At 42.9% G+C, this 21,685-nt stretch overlaps 2 protein-coding genes across 2 annotated transcripts; both read left to right on the forward strand.

Moving 5' to 3' along the window:
- Positions 1-4,529: 4,529 nt before the first annotated feature.
- LOC112548067 (olfactory receptor 478-like) lies at positions 4,530-5,291 on the forward strand (the record flags this gene model as incomplete). The annotated part of the gene is given in 1 exon segment (XM_025192294.1): positions 4,530-5,291. A coding segment is annotated over 1 exon segment (762 nt), but the record flags the coding sequence as incomplete, so codon positions are not given.
- A 14,394-nt stretch (positions 5,292-19,685) lies between these two features.
- Positions 19,686-20,624, forward strand: LOC102379871 (olfactory receptor 1020-like). Its single transcript, XM_006036058.1, has one exon. The coding sequence runs from the start codon at positions 19,686-19,688 to the stop codon at positions 20,622-20,624; it is 939 nt and encodes a 312-aa protein (XP_006036120.1).
- The last annotated feature ends 1,061 nt before the right edge of the window (positions 20,625-21,685 follow it).

The following is a 21,685-nucleotide window of genomic DNA, read 5'->3' on the forward strand; positions in this document are numbered from 1 at the left end:
GGATACTCCCTGATTAGTAATTACCTAACTACCCATAGCTGTTCTTCTACAACATAGCTTGTGTGTCTCTTATTAACCGGCCAGAATGACTTGTTACATATCTCTACCCTGAAGAATGGAGTCCAAGATCCACTGTTCCTCATTTGGTTCCTCATTTGCCTCCCACCCCCACCTCACCTCCTTGCCCATGATAAGAGGCCTGCATTGTCATGTACAGCTGCTGGGGGATGGCAGAATTCAAAAGAGTAAGGATGTAGTGCCCAGTACAAATGCATCAGTCTATGATTGGCTACCTTCATTGTGTGTAGCCACATCAGTGCAGCATAGTCCATAAGCATTTCAGCATAGTCCATAGCTAGAATAAGAGGCCTCCAAGGATGTAGTCTTAGGGCACTTGTACACATGCTGATTTGACCATGTACATGTGATGAAGAGTGATGAAAAATTGCCACTTGTGTAGCACAATGTTGTCACCACATACACATGCACCTTTTTTTTCATCTCTAGATTTATTTCAGCATGGCAACTTAGACTACCTTCAACGTATTTTAGTTTGATTGTGGCCAATTGTTCTAGGAAACTTAGTTTTATCGTGGCAAATCCTTCACATGTACATATTGCATGCAGATAAATTTGCCACTTTATGTGTTCTGATGGCCTTTGTCCACCTGGGGCCACTTCAATTCAGCGGTAATTTCATGTAATTTGCCATTTAGTTGTCAGCTGTCTTGTATAATGAATGCCTTTTCACAGAAGGTGTTGCTGCAGACCCTGACATAGATCAGTGTTCTACCTACAGATCAATCTTTGTACCTTAATAAGTTAATTCATTTAATTAAAAGATTTTTTTTTTTTGTAATGAAAGCTGTTCTGTTAGTCGACTTGAAATGTACTTTACTCGCAGCTACAATTTGTGTTGGTGTCTCAAAGACTGGGCAGCTTGAACTATGCCAGGCACCACTGAACACAAGCCCAGCATTTTAAAATGAAAAATCCTCTGAGGGAAAACGACTGGCATCGCTCAGCAAAACATTTTTGCAATAGTGTCCACTGTCTACTGTTGGCATCCAGTTGGATGCTGTTGACCCCATGTCTTGATTGTTCTTCCTGACACTGACAGAACCTGTTCTCCCTCTCTGTTTCCTGATCCAAACTACCATGCAGCACCGTTCTTATGAAGCCATCTTCCTCAGTGCTGAAAAATGGGCTTCATTCAGCAATACAGATCTGAAAACAGTCCCAGACATTGGGTTCTGCTAGGTACCACTGGTGTCCTGTTTGATGTTGCTGACCCCTGTCTTAATTGGTTCTCCTGACATTTTTAGTCCTAGGCATCCCTTTCACTGTTTCTTGATCTCGCCCACCCAGACATATCTCAAGATTAAAAATTCCCAATACCACATTTGCATTGTCTCCCAGCACCCCTGCTTTTTAAAGATGCCATCAGTGGTAACATATATTGTCTGCTTATCAGAACACTTCTCCACCTGAACCATGATTTAAGGCTTTGTCAATTATGGTGTATTACTTTGTACACTCCCCATTTTTTTAAGCATTCCCATTACCACAGGCACAGCTATGTCCCACACCCCAATATTGAAATTCCATGCTGTACTCCATGGGACAGCCATTATGGCTGTACCTTACCAATATAACACACAAAAACTATTTCCCCCACCCCCTCAAGGGACAGCCACAACCACACATCCCCAACAGATACCAGCCACAAATAATTTGCCAATGTGTGCATTGATTGTAGACACACACAGAAACGTAAAAGAATAAGGCTTTATTTTTCTTCTTAAATTATATTCCAAAGATCCTTTTTTGGGCCCCTTTTTTCTGATGTGATGGCTTTTCTGTGGGAGGCAAGATGAGATAGTGGATTTTTCCCTCCCTTTACAGTAGATTTCCTGAATGATATGTCCCCAAGGCTTCTGTAAAAATACCTATGCACTTAGTGTTGCTAAACATCTATCATCAAGGGTCTGTGTGAATGCATCTGCGGTTTACTGATGCACCGCTGGAGGTCCTTTGCAGCCCTACATTCCCAGGAGTTTCTGATCCTCTGATACAAATCTATTGACCAATCAGTATAATCTAATGGAATAATTTGTACACAATAGGAATGCATTCCTATCCTCATCAATTACTAGTCAGTGAAGCATGAGGATTTATGTTTCTTCCATTTTTCCCCCTCATTTTTGTTAATCCACTAATCTACCTGAATATACTTCTCACGGAGACAAACACAACCCTACTCATAGAGACAGTACTAGGTTTACACACCATTTAATTCCCAATGAAAGCCCAATCACCAGGGTATAAGTGGAGCTTCACAGTGACTGACCCTCAGGGCAGAGATGAATTTCACACATGATAAAGATGAAAACCCCATTTAATTTTTTGGATGCTAACTCTGGGATATAAAACAGGGTTAATTAATACATAGTGAATATTGCCCCCTAGACATATTATAGTGGGATAACTTTCAATGTCATTAAATATTTCCTCATTCTCATATTGTGAGAGCTTGGTGGACAGGTGCAATGTATTATTTTGATATTTCAAAATTAAGCACTTTGATTTGTAAATCAAATGATATGTTGACCTCTGAAGAAAACAAAATTGTTTCAATCTAAAAGAAAGAGAAAAGACATATGTTGATAATTGTCAATGATTTTGGAGGGTACAGAACTGTTCATGCAAATTCCAGGGGAGAATGTCAAGGGGAAGCCCCAGAAGAGAAACAGAAAAACAAAATAATTATCTACTCTGTGTGCATCTTGGGATTTTGAGCTCTGCTCTTAAATCGGGTATAAACCAAACTTTCTCATCTAAACCTGAACATGTTAGTTTAAAGAATGCTGGACACATCAACCCACAGGTATACTTTATTGTTCTTTATCTTATATTGTATATTTTAACACATGCATATAAGGCAATCAATGCGCACACTCTGTTTTGCAAAGCGTTAAATACAGTGATTCAGAATGAAGCTTGGCTTATTCCCATGCAACTGTTTTGCATGCTTAGATACTGAGCATTCTACATCTTTCCCCATTTTTTTTCTTGGAGCTGACTGATGGCATTGGAACAAAGTCTGCAGACAGTGATGTGAGTTTGCTCTTTAAAAAAAGAGGAATGTTGCAATTTGGGGGGTTAATAACCAGAGCTAATGGAAACCTGGCATTTTGTTTTCATTTAAATATCCAAAATTTAAAAGTCTTTTTTTCTTTCTTAAGATTTCAAAATTTAACACCCCCGCCCCCCTTTTAGTTATGAAAAGAAAAGAAAACTTCAGGCAAATACTTGCTTTCATTTGTTTTTCCTTTTTCATGTTTTATGAGGCTTCCCTTTTATTTTGATTCTTATTCCTCACCTTTATACTGTCTATCCAGTCCTGTTTTTAACCAAATTTAAATGGAAAAGGAAATGGAAAGAAAAAATGAGTAACTAAAAAGAAAAAAAAACAAAAACAAACAGCCCCTAAACAAACACAGAAAAAAAAAACAAACTTTCCCTGCTCATAATGTTAAGTCTCATCTAATTAGTGTAAAAACCCACAGATTTGTATAATTTCGTGTCTGAAAATTTTATTTTTAACAAAATGGAATGAATTAATTAATTAATTAATGTGTTTCAGGTAGCCTATTTGGGAAGTATTTGATTTCCCAGATTATCTCTGCCACTATTATTACAGATCACCTCAAAAAATTAGTTGTCAATGAAGCTGTGCTGGATTAAATAGTAGGGCAAATCTGTGAAGCAAACTGACCTGTAAATTGGCAATGTCCATTCAGTGCCTTCAATCAGCTATTTCCAATAGGTGGTTTTTATAAATGCTATTAAAATGGATTTACATGGAAAGATAAAGAAAAGAATGGAATGTACAAAGCTCAGGTTTCTTAAAGAAACTAACATGACTGAGCACCTTGCAGGACTCAGCACACAATAATTGTTCATATGACAGACATAATGAATGAAAACCTTACTCAACTAAATCATGAGCAAATGTTTCACTGGCTTCAAGTGAGACAGATTTTCAGTGACGGTAACTTTCATTGTTTCTTTTAGATTTCCTTTCTCCTATGAAGTGGACTGGCAAATATATTTAAACATGTCCTTGTCTTTAAAAGCTACTTCCGTGAATGCAGGTGGGTCTTTCTTTAGTGCTGTGAGTTGTATTCCCCATGGCTTCCAAGAAGAATGGCGTAATGATGTTGCCTATACACATGTGTTGAACAGAAAGAGCCCATCCTCTCTGTTAATGTTCAATCAGTGAGTGATTCTGATTGTTGTCCTCTTGCTATTACTTTCCACCTTTATCTCATAAGGGAGTGCGAGCAGAATAAAGGATGGAAGTTGGTAACAGAGCCATGGATGAGTTCATTTTCTTAGGTTTCAACCATCAACAGCCTCAGGTGAAGATTACCCTGTGTTTTGCATTTATCATGATATATGCCTTCATCCTGGGGGGGAATCTTGCTATAATTACTCTCATCAGCAGCAGCCCCTGACTCCATACCCCTATATACTTTTTCCTTAGCCACTTAGCTTTTGCTGACATATGTATTTCATCATCAGTGGCCCCCAAGATGCTTGTTGGTCTCTTTGTGGGGAGAACAAACATTTCATACATCGTTTGTGCTGCCCAGTTAACTTCCATTGTGACTTTTGGCACTGTGGAGTGCCTCCTCCTGGCTGCAATGGCATATGATCGTTATGTAGCCATCTGTAACCCCCTGCTCTATAAGGTCATTATGTCCCAGAACCTCTGTATGTGGCTGGTGGCTGTTTCATATATAGGGGGCTGAATGAACTCCATGGTATTTCTCACTTGTGTATTGAGTTTATCTTTCCAAGGGACTGTTGAACTTGATCATTTCTTCTGCGATCTGCCTGCATTGCTGAAGCTGTCCAGCACTAACATAACTATAACTTGCACTCTCCCATCTGTCTCATCTGGTTCCATCCTATCTGTGACTCTGCTGATCATCACATTCTCTTATTTCTGCATCCTCTCAGCCATCCTGAGGATTCACTGTGCTCATGGCAGAAAAAAAGCTTTCTCCACCTGTGCCTCCCATCTCACTGCTGTCACTTTATTTTGTGGAACAGTCTCATTTACTTATCTGCAGCCTGGTTCCAATATTTCAATGGACCAGGCCAAAACAGTGTCTGTCTTCTTTGTGATGGTGATCCCCATGCTAAATCCTCTCATCTACAGCCTGAGAAACAAGGAGGTGAAAGATGCAGTAGAAAGAAGAATGAGGAAAACATTTTGCTAAATGACTGGCTTTTTCCGTGTCATATTAACCCATAAGTTACAATTTATTATTTGTCCATTTTAATGAGTTCTAAATTAATGTTCAGTACTCAGGAATTAAAACAAACACACATAGACATCATTGCAGTGAATGCACTAAAGCTCTCTGCTAACTTTGTAGTAATATCTATTAAAGCCACAGAATAGTCCAGAAAAGTTTTATCAGATTAACTTATTTACCATGTTTCATAATATGAAGGATTTGTGGTATAAATCTTCATCTTGAGTGTGCAGCTGTGGATATGTCCCACAAGCTTCAATAGGTAATGTTGATTCATACCAGCTGGGTATCAGGTCCTGTTGACTTAATGGGATCTATAGCTGATTTGCTTGTGTTGGGGATAGCATCTTATTCATTTCAGTGGACCCATGTTCATTCACACCAGCTGAGAACCAAACCCTTTGGTTTCAAGGAACAGTCTTGCATAGGGTAATACCATTCACTATTTAAGGATAAACCAAACTTGTGGGGGGCGGGAAAGGTGGGGGGGGGGGAACGGAAAGGGAGATGGTAAATAATGGGGAAGAATATACAGATCCTATTCTGAGTCATCCTTCAGAGCACTACTTTATTTGTGGAGTCCTCCATTCTAAAGAGGCAGAATTGTGCCTAAACTTGTCACAAAACACAAATAGATAAAAATGAGAATGTAAACAAGCATGTAGCCTCATTGAAAGTAATACAAACAGCCTAGAAAAAGAAACAGGAAGAGTTACAAATCTCCCTACTTCCCAGCCATAGGATAACAGTGCTTCTGAAGATAGTTTGCTTGCAAACTGGTTGTGTTGCATCATGGTCATCTTCTTGCAAATTCCTGATTGGGTAAGTGCCTCAATGAAGGAAGTCAGTCATCGTGCAAGGATTGATTTTATGTAATTCTATGGAATCTCAGACAACGTTCTTTGAGTAAATCTGTTAATTTTTATTAGACCAACTCAAATATTTGGAAAAATTATTCTTAGCAAGCTTTTGGGCACAGACACCCTTCATCAGGCTGAGGAAACATCTGCAGATGGTCTGTGCTCTTCCAGGATGGAGTAGTAAAGCAGCTAGAGGCCAGTACATATGCAGGAAAGCCAGTCAGTTAAAATGTAAATTGTGGTGGTCAGTAGGTGAGAAACAGGTTGGGTTGGGGGGGGTGGGAATGAAAGTGACTGTAGTCAAAGGATATGGGGGGGCAGGGAGGGAATGAGAATCACTGGTAAACAGTGAAGGGCTTACCTGGGAAGTCTGTTAAGCAGGTTATAATGTGTTATAAATCCAATGTCTATAATTAGTCCATGATTTTTTGTATCCAGTACAGCAGACTCATTTATTCTCATTCATTTATGGACTCTCATGAATGCAGCCCAGAACTTCACCTGTCTGAACTCTATTTGAAACCAAACGCGTGTTATTGGATCTGAAGCTAGATTTACTCCACATATGATTACTCCACACAAGATTAAGATTAATTTCAAGATTTTTATACACTTTTTGCAATTTAAAATTCACCCACATAAGTGAAAATCATTCACACTTATGAACAACAGAGAAGTTTTTATACTAACCTGACACCTCTCCAAACCCCCTAAAAGTCAAAGGAAAGACCGCGTACATTGACAGTTTGACATCGAAATTAAGTGCGATAATGACAGAAGTGGTGATTTCCCCAGAAGCCTACTGGTTAGGAGATTTTCTCTGGGAGTGGGAGACTTGTGTTCCAGATCCACTTCAGCCAGAAGTGTTTTGAACCCTCATTTCCTACTTGCCATAATAATATCCCACCCACCAGGCCAAGGCCATCCTATTCTTTTTCATTTTGAAGTTGGGCCTCTGGGCAAGAGAGAGAGACAGGGACAGGGACAGAGACAGACACAGAGAGAGAGAGAAAGAGACCTGGGCTTCAAAGTTAAACAAGCAAAGTGGACTATGACTTTGTTATGTATATGTAAAGCACTTAGCAAAGACAGATGTATTCTGTGTTCTTCTGTCTGACTGTTGTATTCATTGCTCATTTTATGTGAGGACTCTTCGAGCCAAAATACACAACTGTGGCAATGTGGATTAAAACCTGATTTATTTTTCCTAGGAGACAGTGCTATGCTTCCTCTTTCTTACTCCCTAAATTTTCTGTGGGTTGACCTTACATAGTTATTGAATAAATATGAAAATGTATATGTATATGTAAATGTATATATGCAGGGGCTAGAGGTAGAAGCCAGGGCTTTATTCTTCCAAGGATGATATCTTTGTCATTGGTCCATTGATTCATATTCTCTTTTCTTACCTTCCTTGTAGACTCTGCCTCCCTAAGCCTGCAGAATAATGACAGGGTTTCAAAAGGAATTGTCCCCAGCTTTGCTTATGAAATGGCCTGGTGGCTCAGGTAGACTAGGGAGAAGTAACAGATGTAATGTCCAAACTCCTTGAGCTAATGTGAAGATGGAACCCAAACAAAACAAAACAAAAAAACCCTAAACACTCAGAAAATAGGCAACAGCTGGTTTAGACCTCCTCCCTTTGTCTTCAGGTCAGCAGGGTGCACTGATGGACATCATCTCAGTGTGCACTAAACCATAATAGTGTGTGCCCTACCTACAAAAGCTGAACCAGTGTGGATTGTGAATTGAGGGAAATTATGTTAGGTTGTATGTAAGTCTGCTCTTTCATGGAATGAGTGACTTAAGTGTGCATCTCCCTGGGGATGAAGATCAACTCCCTTGGTCACAGCAAACTGACCATTGATGAACTACAAGAACTTGGCTTCTTAGAAGTGGAATAGGATCAGCTCTCCTAAGGGATGCATCTAAAGTTTAAGGTAGGTAGCAAGCTTAATCAAAAGACACTTTAGTGTCAGAACAGGGCCTGACTAAACTTATTTTTCCCAAACCTTGTATTTATATAGTACCATGAGGCTACAAATGAATCTGTCACATCACCATCCTTTGTGTATTTAAGACCCAAATCATCCTCTTCTATCAATGAAGACACTATGTTTTCTGTGAGTTATCATCTGCTAACTCCTATCTTGAATTCCAGCATTTATAGCCTTAGAAACAAAATAATTAAATTAACCCTAAGGAAATGAATATTCCACTCATTTTTCATTAAAAATAGGTGAAAAAGATGTAATCTGTGGTAATTTCTGTAAATCCATGAGCTCTGGATGATATTAAAAAGGAACTAATGCATGAAATCCTAAATCTCACAGGATGCCACAATGACTATATTGGCCACACAAACCCTAAATACATATTAAAACTCACTGCACATAGGGCAAACCAATCCTGGAATGATTCCCCATGTAAGATGGTGCAGAACACACCTACTGCCTCAGGAGATGAAGGTGAACTATTCACGTGGTGCCTGAAGAGGAACTCCCTACTCCATTAGCATCCAGATATGGTGGTTCATCCCCCAGCCTCTTCCAGCTTTTAGTTTAGCACAGGAGAGTGGAGAAAAACTGGGATTCTGAACCATGACAAGAAAAAGGCAGCATACAATGAATCCCAGCTAATGAAAATGAAGTCTTTGAGGCTGGCCAGACCTTGTCGCTTTCCCGTATTTCAGAGTTTAGTGGATACTATGGGATCATTCATATCTCCATCTGGGAGATGGATTTTTTTTTTTTTTACATCCTCACTAGGCTTTAACAAATCCTTCAGACCCTCATTTGTTCTCTGCTAATTAAGTACCGATGAAATAAGCTTCCACGTTGTCCCACTTCCAAACCATTGCCCTCCCTCATATAACTTCTGAAAGACCATAGGGACAAGAAAAGTAATCAGATTGAAAACTGAAGCAAGATCACAGGCCTACCCGATTCCTGACCAGCTGCTCAAAAACAGGAGACAACACACATCTATAACAAGTTAAAACTAATAGCTGGGTTTTTAGTGGTTAGCTAGGTATAACTAGCAACAAATCCCTAACCTGAACCCTGCACACTGGCCTGCAGCAACTATCTGTGGGAGGCCCATTATCCTCCATTATTATTTTGTTTCTGGCAGGTATATGCACAGGGGTTACTTTATCATAGAATAAGTTGTCATCTAAACTATGCACCATAAACAGGTACACAACTATGTACTTGCCATTTCAGTGCACAGAGTGAACTAAGTTTTAATGCTAAGTGTGGCAGTGGTAGACCCTGTCTTATGCCAAAGAGTCCACCAGTTTATAGACTTTTCCAAGAAGCATGCCTGTGAGATAGGACTTAGGCCACAAAGAATCATAGTCTCCTAGATTCATAGAAAAGTAGACCTGGGAGGGACCTAAAATCATCCTATGCACTCTATATTTCTAAACTCTATGTAAGATTACCCTCAACCTTGGTACAACAGAGACCTAATACCCTAACCGGCCACAGGTAAAGCATGGGAACCACAGCAGCCAATTTACTGCTTTAATGAAACGTTGTCAATATATGCTCAAGAGATCCCAAAGGAGGGCCTCACCCCCCCCCCCCCCCCCACCACCACCCCCCCCCCCCCCCCCCCCACTACCAAGGAAATCAAAACCCACCATAGTCAGTCCCCGTCTGACCATGGGGTAAACTTCCTTCCTGATGCCAGATATGGTAATTGATTTAACCCTGAGCAGAGGGGCAAGATCTGCTGGCCATGAAGCTATGGCTTTGGTCCCTGCAGGAACATTGGCACACCCCAGGCAAAGTCTGTATCTAAGAATCAATGCCTCTGAGGAAAGCTTAAAAACACTGTGACACACATAACAGAAACTTTGGTGCAGGGGGAAGGGAAACAGAAGCAACCAGAATCATGGGGGATACCCATAGAAGAAGATAGGCATAGCTATGCCTAGATCAGGGCTGGGCAATTATTTGGGGTAGGGGGTAACTTACGGAGTTGTGGTGAGCAGTTACAGGCTGGAGAGGTGTGGGTGGGGGCAGTGATGTCCCAGCCCAGTACACCAGGAGGGTGTAATTGATCCTATCTGGCCCCGAGTCCATCTTCCCTGCACCTGCCACTGAGGGCACTGGACAGAATGGGTGGGAAGGCATATGGGTGGTGTCTCCATACAGGACCCCTGCAGGCACAATGCACTCTGCTGGGGAGATTGGTGGGGCATCTAGGAGTGGGGTGTGTGGGTTTGTCTGGGATTGCGGGGCAGAGCCACAATAGACTCCCCGCATTGCAGTCCCTGCAATGGGCACTGGTTCTGCAGGCAGGGACATGGAGGGAGCAGATTGCAGCTCCTCCCTGGGCCCCAGCACATGCTGTTACTGCCTTGCATTCCCAGCCCCTGGCCACCTATTCCATTGCCAGATGCTGCTGTGTGACCACCTGCAACCCCATCCCCTCTGTCCAGCCAAACATACCTTGCCCACAGGGGTCCCAGACCGGTCGCCACGGAGACCTGCTTGCCACCCACTGATTCAGTTTGGTACCCTCATGGTAGGTTGAGGGCAGATGGGCCAAGGTTCTTGGCAGTGGCACCAGGTCCAACTGCACCCACAGAGACCCTGGTAATGGCAGCTGGCCAGAGTGAGCCACCATTGTGAGGGCTGCCAGGAAACCAAGTCTGGCTGCTGCGCTGCCCCACCATGTGCCCTGGGGTCACAGACCAGGCTGCAAGCATGACAGCCTGGGCTTCCCCCAATGCCTGGGTCAGGGAGACTAAGGGACCCACTGTGGGCCAGATAGAAACTGTTGGTGGGCCAGATACAGCTTGGGGGCCATATTATGTCCATCCCTGGCTGAAATCATCCCTGACCAGTGGATTTCCAACCTCTTCTTGAACAACTCCAGTGATGGAGAGCCCACAACAACCCTAGGCAGTCTATCCCACTGTCTTAGTCTTCTAACAATGAAGACATTTTTCTTAGTGGGTCTAGCCAGTCTACACTTACTTAGGAAACTTCAGCCAGTGCCAAATGGCCATGGGGTAAAATTCCTTCCGGGTACCAAAGGTGACCCTGAGTGACCAAGACCCTCAACCTAGAAACTTTGGTTTTTGAAGTCTTAGGAGGAACATCATCAATAACGAGTCAAAATCTCCAGTCATCCTGAGGTCAATAACCAATGCTTCTATGGAAGGCAAAAAAAATAAAAATAAAAGACAGACCCCAGTCACTATCAAGAGGCAGGGAATTCTTTCCTGGGCTTATATGGTAACTAGAAATACCCAGAAGCATGGGATAACCAGGCACTTTCAGCTCTATACTTCAACATGGGGATTACATAACACCCTGAACTGAGAACACATAGCACCCTGACTTGAAAGCCAGAACTCCTGTTTCAAACACTTCTATAAACTTCTCCCAAGTCCTTAATTTTTTTTTCATAGCAAACCCAGTTGTGGAGTTCTGCTTCATTCTCCTCTTGTTGATCATGGTACTCTTCTAGTTCTACATGCTCTAAGCTGCAGAGCTAATGCTCTGGGAGGTCTTGGGATGAAAGTAACGTGGGGAGACGGGATGGATTTCCTGGGCTTTCTAACTGTTGTCTCTGAAAGTTCTTGCTTTCCTCTTGGTATGTTTTCTTAGTGACTTCATAGAATCATAGAAGTAGGGTCAGAAGGGACCTTGTAGATCTTCAAGTCTGACCCCCTGCCTGGGCAGGAGGGAAACTGGGCTTAAGTGACCCCAGCCAGGTAGGAATCGAGCCGCTTCTTAAAGACCCCCAGGGTAGAAGCCAGCACCACTTCCCTTGGAAGGTGGTTCCAGATCCTAGCCAATCTAACTGTGAAGTAGTTCTTATGGATGTCTAATCTAAACCTACTCTCTAACAACTTGTGGTTGTTATTCCTTGTTATCCCGGGGGGCGCTAGGGGAAACAAGGTCTCACCTGGCCCAAGCACCACGAGCACTCGTAAAGCCATGCCAAGGGCCCAGCAATAACCCCTGCTAGCTCCCTCAACACCCTGGGGTGGAGAGCATCTGGACCTGCTGACTTGAAAACGTCCAGCCCCTCCAGAAGCACTCTAACCTGGTCCTCCTCAACCTTAGGTCTTGAGGTGTTCCCCTCGAGTCTGTCTTGAACACGGTGGGGGAGTCCCGGTCCCTGCACAAGAAAATGGAGGTGAAGAATTTGTTAAAGATGTCTGCCTTCTCCTCTGGTGCCACCACCAAATTGCCCAGTGCATCTTGCAGGGGCCCCACATTTCCCGGTGACTTCTTCGTCCTCCCTATATATTTGAAAAAGGACTTTCTTATTATCTTTGATCTTGGACGCTAGTCCTAGCTCTATGTCCGCCTTAGCTTTCCTAACAGCCCCCCTACAGGTCCGAGCAGTGGAGGTATACTCTTCTTTGGAGATGGCCTCCCCTTCCACCGGGTATACGCCTCCTTTTTGGCAGCCAGGCATTCCCGGACATCCTTGGTGAGCCAGGGAGGCTTTTGGGAGTTCTTGCCCCCCTTGCTTCTTGTTGGGATCGTCACCCCTTGGGCCCTGAGTATCGTCTCCTTAAGGAACGACCACTCATCTTGGGCACTGAGTTCCCCTGCCCTCGAGAACCCCAGTGCCTCTCCCACTAATCTCCTCAACTCATTGAAGTTGGCCCTCTTGAAATCTAGGACTACTGCCTTGCTGCTGGAACTTGTTCTTCCCTTTGCCTGCTTTCTGTTTGATTTTGAGGTATCCAAGAAGTTCCTCATGTAGCCACATTGGTCTCCTGCCATTCTTCTGTTTCTAGTGTTGAAACAGTCTTTTTTTTTCTGTTTTCAATACTATGACCTCTAGAAACTTGCCATATCTTCTGCATCCTTGTTTTCCTTTATCTGTCCAACCATGGGAGCTTATCTACCATTTCTCTGAATCTGTTGAGTCTGCCATTTTGAGATTCAGCTTCTCAGTTGTACTGACCTCCTGCTTTCTCTAGTTTAGTATAATTTATTCTATGATATCATAGTCACTTCATCCCAGGTTTCCCGTCACCTTCACATTCTCAACCAATTCTTCTGTATTAGTCAGAAAAAGGTCAAAGATAGACAATCACCTAGTCATATCCTAAACTTTCTGAAGCATAAAATTCTCCCCTATACACCTTAAGGACTTCTTGGACTTTTAATACTTTACTTAATTTTTCTGGCAGTAGGTAAGCAGAACAGTACAATCCTCCATCATTACTACCTATAAGTTATGCATACTCTTGCATTTCCTTGAAGAGAGTATTATTATTTTTTTTTTCCTGATTTGGGTGGGGCATCTAAGCCAGATCCTAACTATAATATGATCACTCAGTGAGGTAAAACTCCTGGAGCAGCAAGGATTGGAACCCAGGATTCCCTTCTGTCAGGAGGGTGTAAATTCTTTCCTTTCTTTCTTTCAGTTTTCACTGAAGGATACTCACAGGCTAAAGCTAATATCTTGGCAGTAATATTATAGGAGTATGATATTGTATGCACACAGAACATACACAGAGGACCTAATAAGTCTTGCCTGGAATCACACATTGCTGAAATAAGACAGGCAGTAAGGCAGTGCAGTTTTTGCTAGACCTGAGCAGCAAATTGACCAAGTGCCTACCTGCACAAGTGAGAATAACACTGAAACCATCACACTTACCTTTAAGAATGTCACTATAACATATATATATCAAATTCACTGACAACACCAAGATTTGGGGTGAGGTGGGCATGCTAGAAGGGAGGAACAGGATACAACTGGACCTGGAAAGGTTACAGGGGTGGGGGAATGAGAATAAGATGGGATTCAATACTGACAAGTGCAGGGTACTGCACTTGGGCAGTAAGAACCTGCAGCATACCTATACTCTGGGGAATTCCCTTCTCATAAGCACAGTGAAAGAAAGGGATCTTGGAGTCATTATCGATTCCAAAATGAACATGGACCGACAATGTGAGGACGCAGTCAGGAAGGCTAACCGCACCTTGTCATGCATCCACAGATGCATCACGAGCAGGGCCAAGGAGGTAATCCGCCCCCTCTATGTGACACTGGTCAGGCTGCAGTTGGAGTACTGCATCCAGTTCTGGGTGCCACACTTCAGGAGGGATGTGGACAACATGGAGAGGGTCCAGAGGAGGGCCACCCGCATGATCAGGAGTCAGCAGAGCATTCCCTACGAGGAGAGGCTACGGGACCTGAACTTGTTCGGCCTTCACACGAGAAGGCTGAGAGGGGACCTGGTGGCTGTCTATAAACTTACCAGGGAGAATCAGCGGGGAACGGGAGAGACCCTGCTCCCCCGAGCACCTCCCGGAGTAATAAGGAATAACAGCCATAAGTTGTTTGAGTGTAGGTTCAGGCTGGACATCAGAAGTCACTACTTCACAGTCAGGGTGGCTAGGATCTGAAACCAACTTTCAAGAGAAGTGGTGCTGGCTCCTACCTTAGGGGTCTTTAAGAGGAGGCTTGATAATGACCTAATCGGGGTCATATGAGCTCAAACCTACCAGGAGTCATATGAGCCCAGTATTCATTCCTGCCCAGGGCAGGGGGTCGGACTTGATGATCTACTTAGGTCCCTTCTGACCGCACATCTATGAAACTATACATAAAGCACCATGTCATACTTTCCAGTGGAATGATCCACCTGACGGTAGCACACACAAATACATCCTTGTGATTGGCAACTTTAAATCCCATAATAAAGCATGGGAATATGGTAATAACAACAATGATGGCATCCTAGTTGAACAATGGGCATTGACCAGTAACCTGACACTGGTTTGTGTGCATGCCTTTTAAATTTCATACCTTTAAATAAAAAATTATTTTCAGTAAATATTTTCCTCGGGTTTCAGCTTGATTTTTTCTGTTTGAAGGAAGGATGTAAGACAGGGATGACACGTAGGGCATGCACGCAGGTACATGTACACCCCTTGAGCATGGCGGTACACCCCCATACATCCGGCAGCATCTGTGGGTGGTCCATGATGTCCGCTAGCCACTGCCGATGCTGCTGCTGGTGGCTGCGGGTGGTCCCCAACACTTGGTTGACACTCGCCACGCCCCCCCAAACCCCTCTCCTGCTTACTGCCACTGTGCTCTCACCACCACTGTGTCCCCGCAGCTGCCGAGGGCACAAGTCATTCATGATGTAAGACGGCATATTTCTATACATTTTGTAGTATCTTTCATGAACCACACTTCTTTGAAGCTATCATGTATAAAATATATATGAGTGTCCATGTGTATATAAGACTCTGACTGCGCAATAGCCGATGGCTACTGTGAAATAGCACTGTGTGGCAGAAAGCATGAGGCAACACTCCTGTGCAGTAGTCTCAGGCTACTGCACAGTCAACATCACAAAAAAATTATAAAAATTGTTGGGACGACTGCACAGTAACTCCAGTTACTACTCAATCATTTAGTACCTGTTTATATAACTACTAAATGACTGCACAGTAATGACTGCACAGTCAAAGTGGCCAGTGTTTCTTCAACTGAACACAATGGAGGGAAATTTGTAATGGCCTTTCAATATAAGAAATAGTAGAAAGTTCTTATTGGGTACATCTATACATTCATGAATGCACTTTAGGTAATTCACATTAAATCTAGTGCCTCCATTGTGAGGTACTAGAAGAGTGTGAATTAGCCTATTTTAGTGTGCATCAGGGGTGACTGGTGCCTCCTGAGTCCGAGGGGGCACAATTTGTTGGCAGGCCTGGGGATGGGCCTGGGGGCAGGCCAAAAGCCCCATGTCGACTCCTATACTTCTGTGCCATGGCTAAGTGCCCCCCGCAATATACCACTGACCTGAGCAGCAAAAAAATCACCCATCCTGAGCAGTGCTGAGTTGGGGACCAATCTCAGGGAGGGAACGTGCCCCCCACCCCATGTCCTTCCCTACCAGTTACCTGTGGTGTGCATTAGCTAAAGTGCACAGGATTTTTTGTGACACTTTAACTCACATTAAAATAGGCTAATGTGCATTAAAGCGCACATGTAGATACATCCATTGATAACCATTTTGTCACCTGAGGAGATATATGAGTAAACATCATTGCAGGGATATTTGCTGTGAACAAATATTTAAATTTTGGACTGAAAAAAGGACCTATTCCCTTTGACAAGTTGTATGATAGAAATTATGAACAGTCATTAGAGATAATTTGTCTGTGAATGGTTATTTTCAGGGGACTAAAATGCCCCTTGGAATGATGTGCAGAGCAATGGACCCTGAGGGAATCCAGAAACATGGCCTCAAATATCCAACAAATAAATATATAAAGAAACCTTCTGGCATTCAAACGCACACTACCCTGGAGTCGAGAACAACAGTGGTCACCCTCCAGTGCTATGTCCATCACTCAACTCTGAGACAGGTAGAGCAAATCTTCCTTTTTTGGTTCTGGCTACTGAAAATAATTCTGAGGCAGAGAAAAAAAATAGGGAGAGACTTGTGCACTTCTGAATTCTGTCTGTCCGGATAGCATGCTTATTTTTGTTTTTCTATTTCAGGACAGCACAGAGAGGAGAAAATTGATTCCTAAAGTTCCAGGATTCTGAGGAATGAAACCAGTTACTTAGATAAGAGATATATATTGTAAAACAAAGAGGTCAGAGTGTATCTGCAGCACATGGAGACATTCTAGGAAGGCTGTCCTGAGTTGGGCTGGAAGCTATTTTCCTGGCCTATGCACATGTTGAGCTTTCACAAAATTTTCCGTTCCATAGTGTGATAAGCCAGAGAGTTTTAAAAGTGTTTTTTTATCAGAAATCAAAGCTGATCCCTGAACAATCACAAGTTCAACATTTAGGACCACACGCTGGTATGGAGAAATGTGAAATCAGGTTCTGCAAGAGAAGGCTGAGAGGTGATCTGGTGGCTGTTAACAGGCTTATTGTGGGGGTGAAGTGGGGGTCAGCAGTGAATACGGGGTATTCTGCTTACCAGGATGCTCCTCGTGGTTACTAGAAACACTGGCCATAAACTGAAGGAGAGCAGATTTAGATTGGACATCAGGAAGAATTCTTTGTGGTGATGATTGCCAAACATGGAATGGGCTTCCAAGGAAGGTGGTGCTTTCCCCTACCTTGGAGGCATTTTAAAAGATTAGACAAACACCTGGCTGGGGTTACTTGATCCCAGTGCTTTTTCTTGCCCAGACCGGGGGGTCAGACTCAATGATCTAATAGGTCCCTTCTGCCCTAGAAATCTATGACATCTATGGAGTTTTACCTTGACTAGTTAACACCAAAACATTCATCCTTGATCTAATAATGCCACTCAGAGACATAGAAACCTCACAGAGTAGCCAGGCAATGGGGTGGGGGAGATGGCTAGAGTAGACAGGGGAGGGAGTGAATCAGCATGGATGAGGGGAAGGAAGTCTTACTTGCTGGGGCAACTGCTATGCTGCTGCTGCTCAGCATCAGTGTTTTTAGCTCTCCTGTGGCTGGGCTTCCTCAGAGCAAGCATATCCTTGTGCCTAGATTGCTCCTCCCTTCCTATGCCCACTGGACATAAATTGGGAGTAGGGGTGTGCCTATTCTGCCAAAGGCTTCCCAGAGGAAGAGTACCATTCTGCCTACCAGATACACTCCTGCCCCACTCCCCAGAAACACATCTGGGCACAGTGCTGCACTGCCCAGCTTCTGTGTGTGTGCAGAAGCAACACAGGGCTTTTACCCACCATTGTAAAGGCTCTTGGGTGGGAGAAGGGAAGGTAGTACCATTCCACTTGCCCCACCACCCTGCACCCGTCATATACATTGATTGGCTTGGTGATGCACTGTCCAGCTCCTATGGCTAGACAGGGGCAGCACAGAGATCCCTCTCCCAGTGGAGGTGATCCTGGTGCCTGCTCATAGTTGGTACCTGAGGCAGGTGCCCTGCTTGCCCCATCCTAGTTATGCTATTGATCCTCCTTCCATCAAAAGTATTTTTACGCTTCTTTGGAATTATCATCTACCTTCTCTGAGATAAATAGTTTAGTCAGAGAATTCCTGACTAATTCTAATTACATGATCAGTTAATGGCAGCCAATAGAGCTCTTTTTAAGTTACTCCTTGTTTATATTACCTCAACAATTCTATATAGATATACACATAGATTTAACAAAACTGTGATTTCAAATATAATCATTTAACATTCTTTTTTTTTTCCTTCTTTTTGAAAAGCCCTCAAATCCACACATAATTCTAGAGTAAATTATTCTAAATGTTCTTCTAGGGTAAATTTACATGTGTAACAGGCCTAAGTTTCTACTGCGGCCCAGATGTTTTATATTGATCCTAGTTTCTGAAAAGCAGGTTGCCCAAAGGGGACATGCTACTCTGGAATGCATATGCATAAATAAAGGCCTTTAAATGAAGTATCTTATATTTTTTAAAGGACACTAAAATATACTTTTATATGTAAGATGAACTAAAAATATTCAAGCTGCCAAAAAAGGAGGGAATAAAGCTTGGGTCAATTTGACCACATTAATCCCAGTGGGTTACCATCTACAAAATGTACATTTAAAAACAATTAGTAAATAATTTCAACAAAGGAGACATAAAGTAAAAGTGGAATACACGGACTTGTGTGGCAGAACATTCAGCAGGCTCCACCAGTATCTCCTTCCTACAACTTTGTCCATCACATTCTTTACTTTTGATTTAAACAACTTAGTCTAGTTCCATTATAACAAATGTAGGAGATCTGTTCTTAAAATTTTTAATACTGAGTAGATCTTAGCTCCTTCACTGACTGGAAGCATTATGTAATACTGTAAGTGCCACTGGGATTGTATTTACAACCATGACTTATCATAGCATTTGTTTTAGAAGTGCTGTGCAACTGTTTTTATCTGACAGCTCACTGAATGCAAACCATTCACATACACAGCTCCATGCCCAAACTCCACAAACTGCTTCCCAACACCTCATGTTCCTACATACATTTACCTTCTTCACAAAGCCCCCACCTCCCTACCCCAAGGTATAATCCCCACTCCATTATCAGTTTCCCTAGCAGTGTTAAATCCCTTCTACTCTCAAACACTCTTGATATCTATATGACATCTCCAAAATGGAAGCAGACTAGTGACAGTTACATGGCACTTCTCCTAGGATAATCAGTTATTCATTCGAGATGAGGACAAAGATGCCTCTCTTGCCTTCCAATTCAGAGATAGCACATACAAAGCAGTCTGTGGCCTTTGGATACTACCTTTTCCTTTGGGAATCTTTTGGTAGGTCTCCTAACATTCCAGTTTCCCTGTTCTGGATTCTCCCCTGCAGAACATACATCTCTGTAGCTTGGGTGCATAACATGTGTGTCAGGCAACACAGAGTAACAGAAAGCCTTACAGAATATATGAGTTCTAGTATTATGAGACGGGTTGTTCAGAGATCAATAATAGTTATTCCAAAATATCGACACTTGCCTCTTATTTCTCTTGCCTTTCAGTGCAATTGTCATTATCTGCAATGCCAAGTGTAGCTGGGAGAGATGACAGAACGGAATCACACTGAGGCAATTGAGTTCCTCTTGTTGGGATTCATAGGCGACCCAAAGCTAGAAATATTACTCTTTGTGTTCTTTCTCTTCATCTATATGGTCATTCTGCTGGGAAACCTTGGAATGATCATGCTGATTAGGATTCAATCCCAGCTTCATACCCCCATGTATTTTTTCATCAGCAACCTCGCTCTCTTGGATGTTGTACTTTCCACGATCATTGCTCCCAAAATGCTAATGACCTTACTTGCAACGAGCAAAACTATTTCATTTACTGGATGCGGTGTACAGTCCTTCTTGTTCTGCTTTGCTTTGACCTGTGAATGCTGCCTGTTGGCAGTGATGGCATATGATCGATTCATAGCCATCTGCAGCCCATTACTTTACCCTGTCATCATGTCTAAATGGTTCTGCATGCTACTGGTGTTGACCTCACATCTAGTGGGCTACGTTCATGCAATAATTCAAACTATAACTATATTCAGCTTGTCCTTCTGCCAGTCCAGCACCATTAATCATTTCTTCTGTGATACACCCCCACTTCTAAAGCTGTCCTGCTCTAACACCTACATCCCTGATACTTTTCATTTTATTTTCTGCACTTTGCTTGTAGCATCAACTATTTTGATTATCTTGATTTCCTACATATACATTCTGGTTGCTATCCTAAGAATCAGCTCTGCTCAGGGAAGGCACAAAGCCTTTTCTACCTGTGCTTCCCACCTGACAGCTGTTACCATCTTCTATGGAACAGGGTCTTTCATGTATTTAAGACCCAGTTCAAAACACATCATGGATCAGGACAAAATCATTTCTGTGTTTTATACTCTTGCAATCCCCATGGTGAACCCCATGATCTACAGCCTGAGGAACAAGGAGGTGAAAGAGGCCTTCAAAAGGACCCTAAAAAGGAAGTTTTATTCTCAGTGAATTTAAATGCTAGGGTGGGTTCAAGATTAATAAATGAAAATGAAAAGCTTGAGTGAATGTTCTGTATATGTTTTGTGAGGCCTGTCAATGTCTCTGTGGGTATATTTGCATGTACATTTACTCCAGCCTAGATTTACTGTGAAGTAAGCTATTGCACAGTGGGTACATCTACATGTGGCTATACTGTGACTTTGTTACTGCACCATTATTTAGTACTTCTTTTTGGAAATACTTAAAGTTGGCACAATAACAGGGAAAGGCGGGGGGTGTTGCTCTCTATGTTAAGGAAAAATATACATCTTCCATAATCAAGATGGGAGCAGAAGAGGGGCAAATTGAGGTATTGTGGATCAGAATGCAATGGGGTCAGGGGGAAAGGGACTTCATAGAAGGGGTCTGCTACAGGCCACCACATCAGGAGGATGAGTTGGATCTGGAATTCTCCAGGCATCTCTCAGAGGCCATACGGTCAAGGGATATGGTTGTCATGGGTGACATCAACTACCCCAACATCTGCTGGGAGGAGCAGTCAGCCAAATCTAACTGTTCACATAGGTTCTTAACCTCCATACAGGACCTTCACCTAACGTAGGATGTATATGGTCCCACTAGGGGAAATGCCTTGCTGGACTTGGTGCTGGCTACAGGGGACGACCTGGTGGGGGATCTACTGACACAAGGTAACCTAGGGGATAGTGATGATCACTTGACTGAATTCATTATCCAGCATAGAGTGGGAAAGATAAACAGTAGGGAAGAAGTGCTAGACTTCGGAAAGGCTAACTTCAATGTGTTCAGGAGATTAGTTAGTGAGTCACTGAAGAATAGGAGTATTGATGAGATGGGAGTCCAGGAAGGGTGGTCATTCCTAAAAGGAGCAATCCTTAGGGTGCAGAAGGAGGCAATCCCATTGTGCAGGCAAGGAGGCAAAGGGGCCAAGAAACCCTCTTGGCTGAACAGGGAAATCCAGGAAAGCCTAGGGGCAAAAAACAGGCATATGGACTGTGGAAGCAGGGGGTAGTGACTCATCTGTGAAAAGTGGTTTGTAAATTCAAACAAGC

The sequence above is a fragment of the Alligator sinensis genome, unplaced genomic scaffold (genome assembly GCF_000455745.1).
Source record: "Alligator sinensis unplaced genomic scaffold, ASM45574v1 scaffold287_1, whole genome shotgun sequence".
In the NCBI taxonomy this organism is placed as follows: Eukaryota; Metazoa; Chordata; order Crocodylia; family Alligatoridae; genus Alligator; species Alligator sinensis.

Excerpts from the sequence above, each read along its gene's own strand:
- LOC102379871 (XM_006036058.1), top strand. The coding sequence starts at position 19,686 with ATGACAGAACGGAATCACACTGAGGCAATTGAGTTCCTCTTGTTGGGA.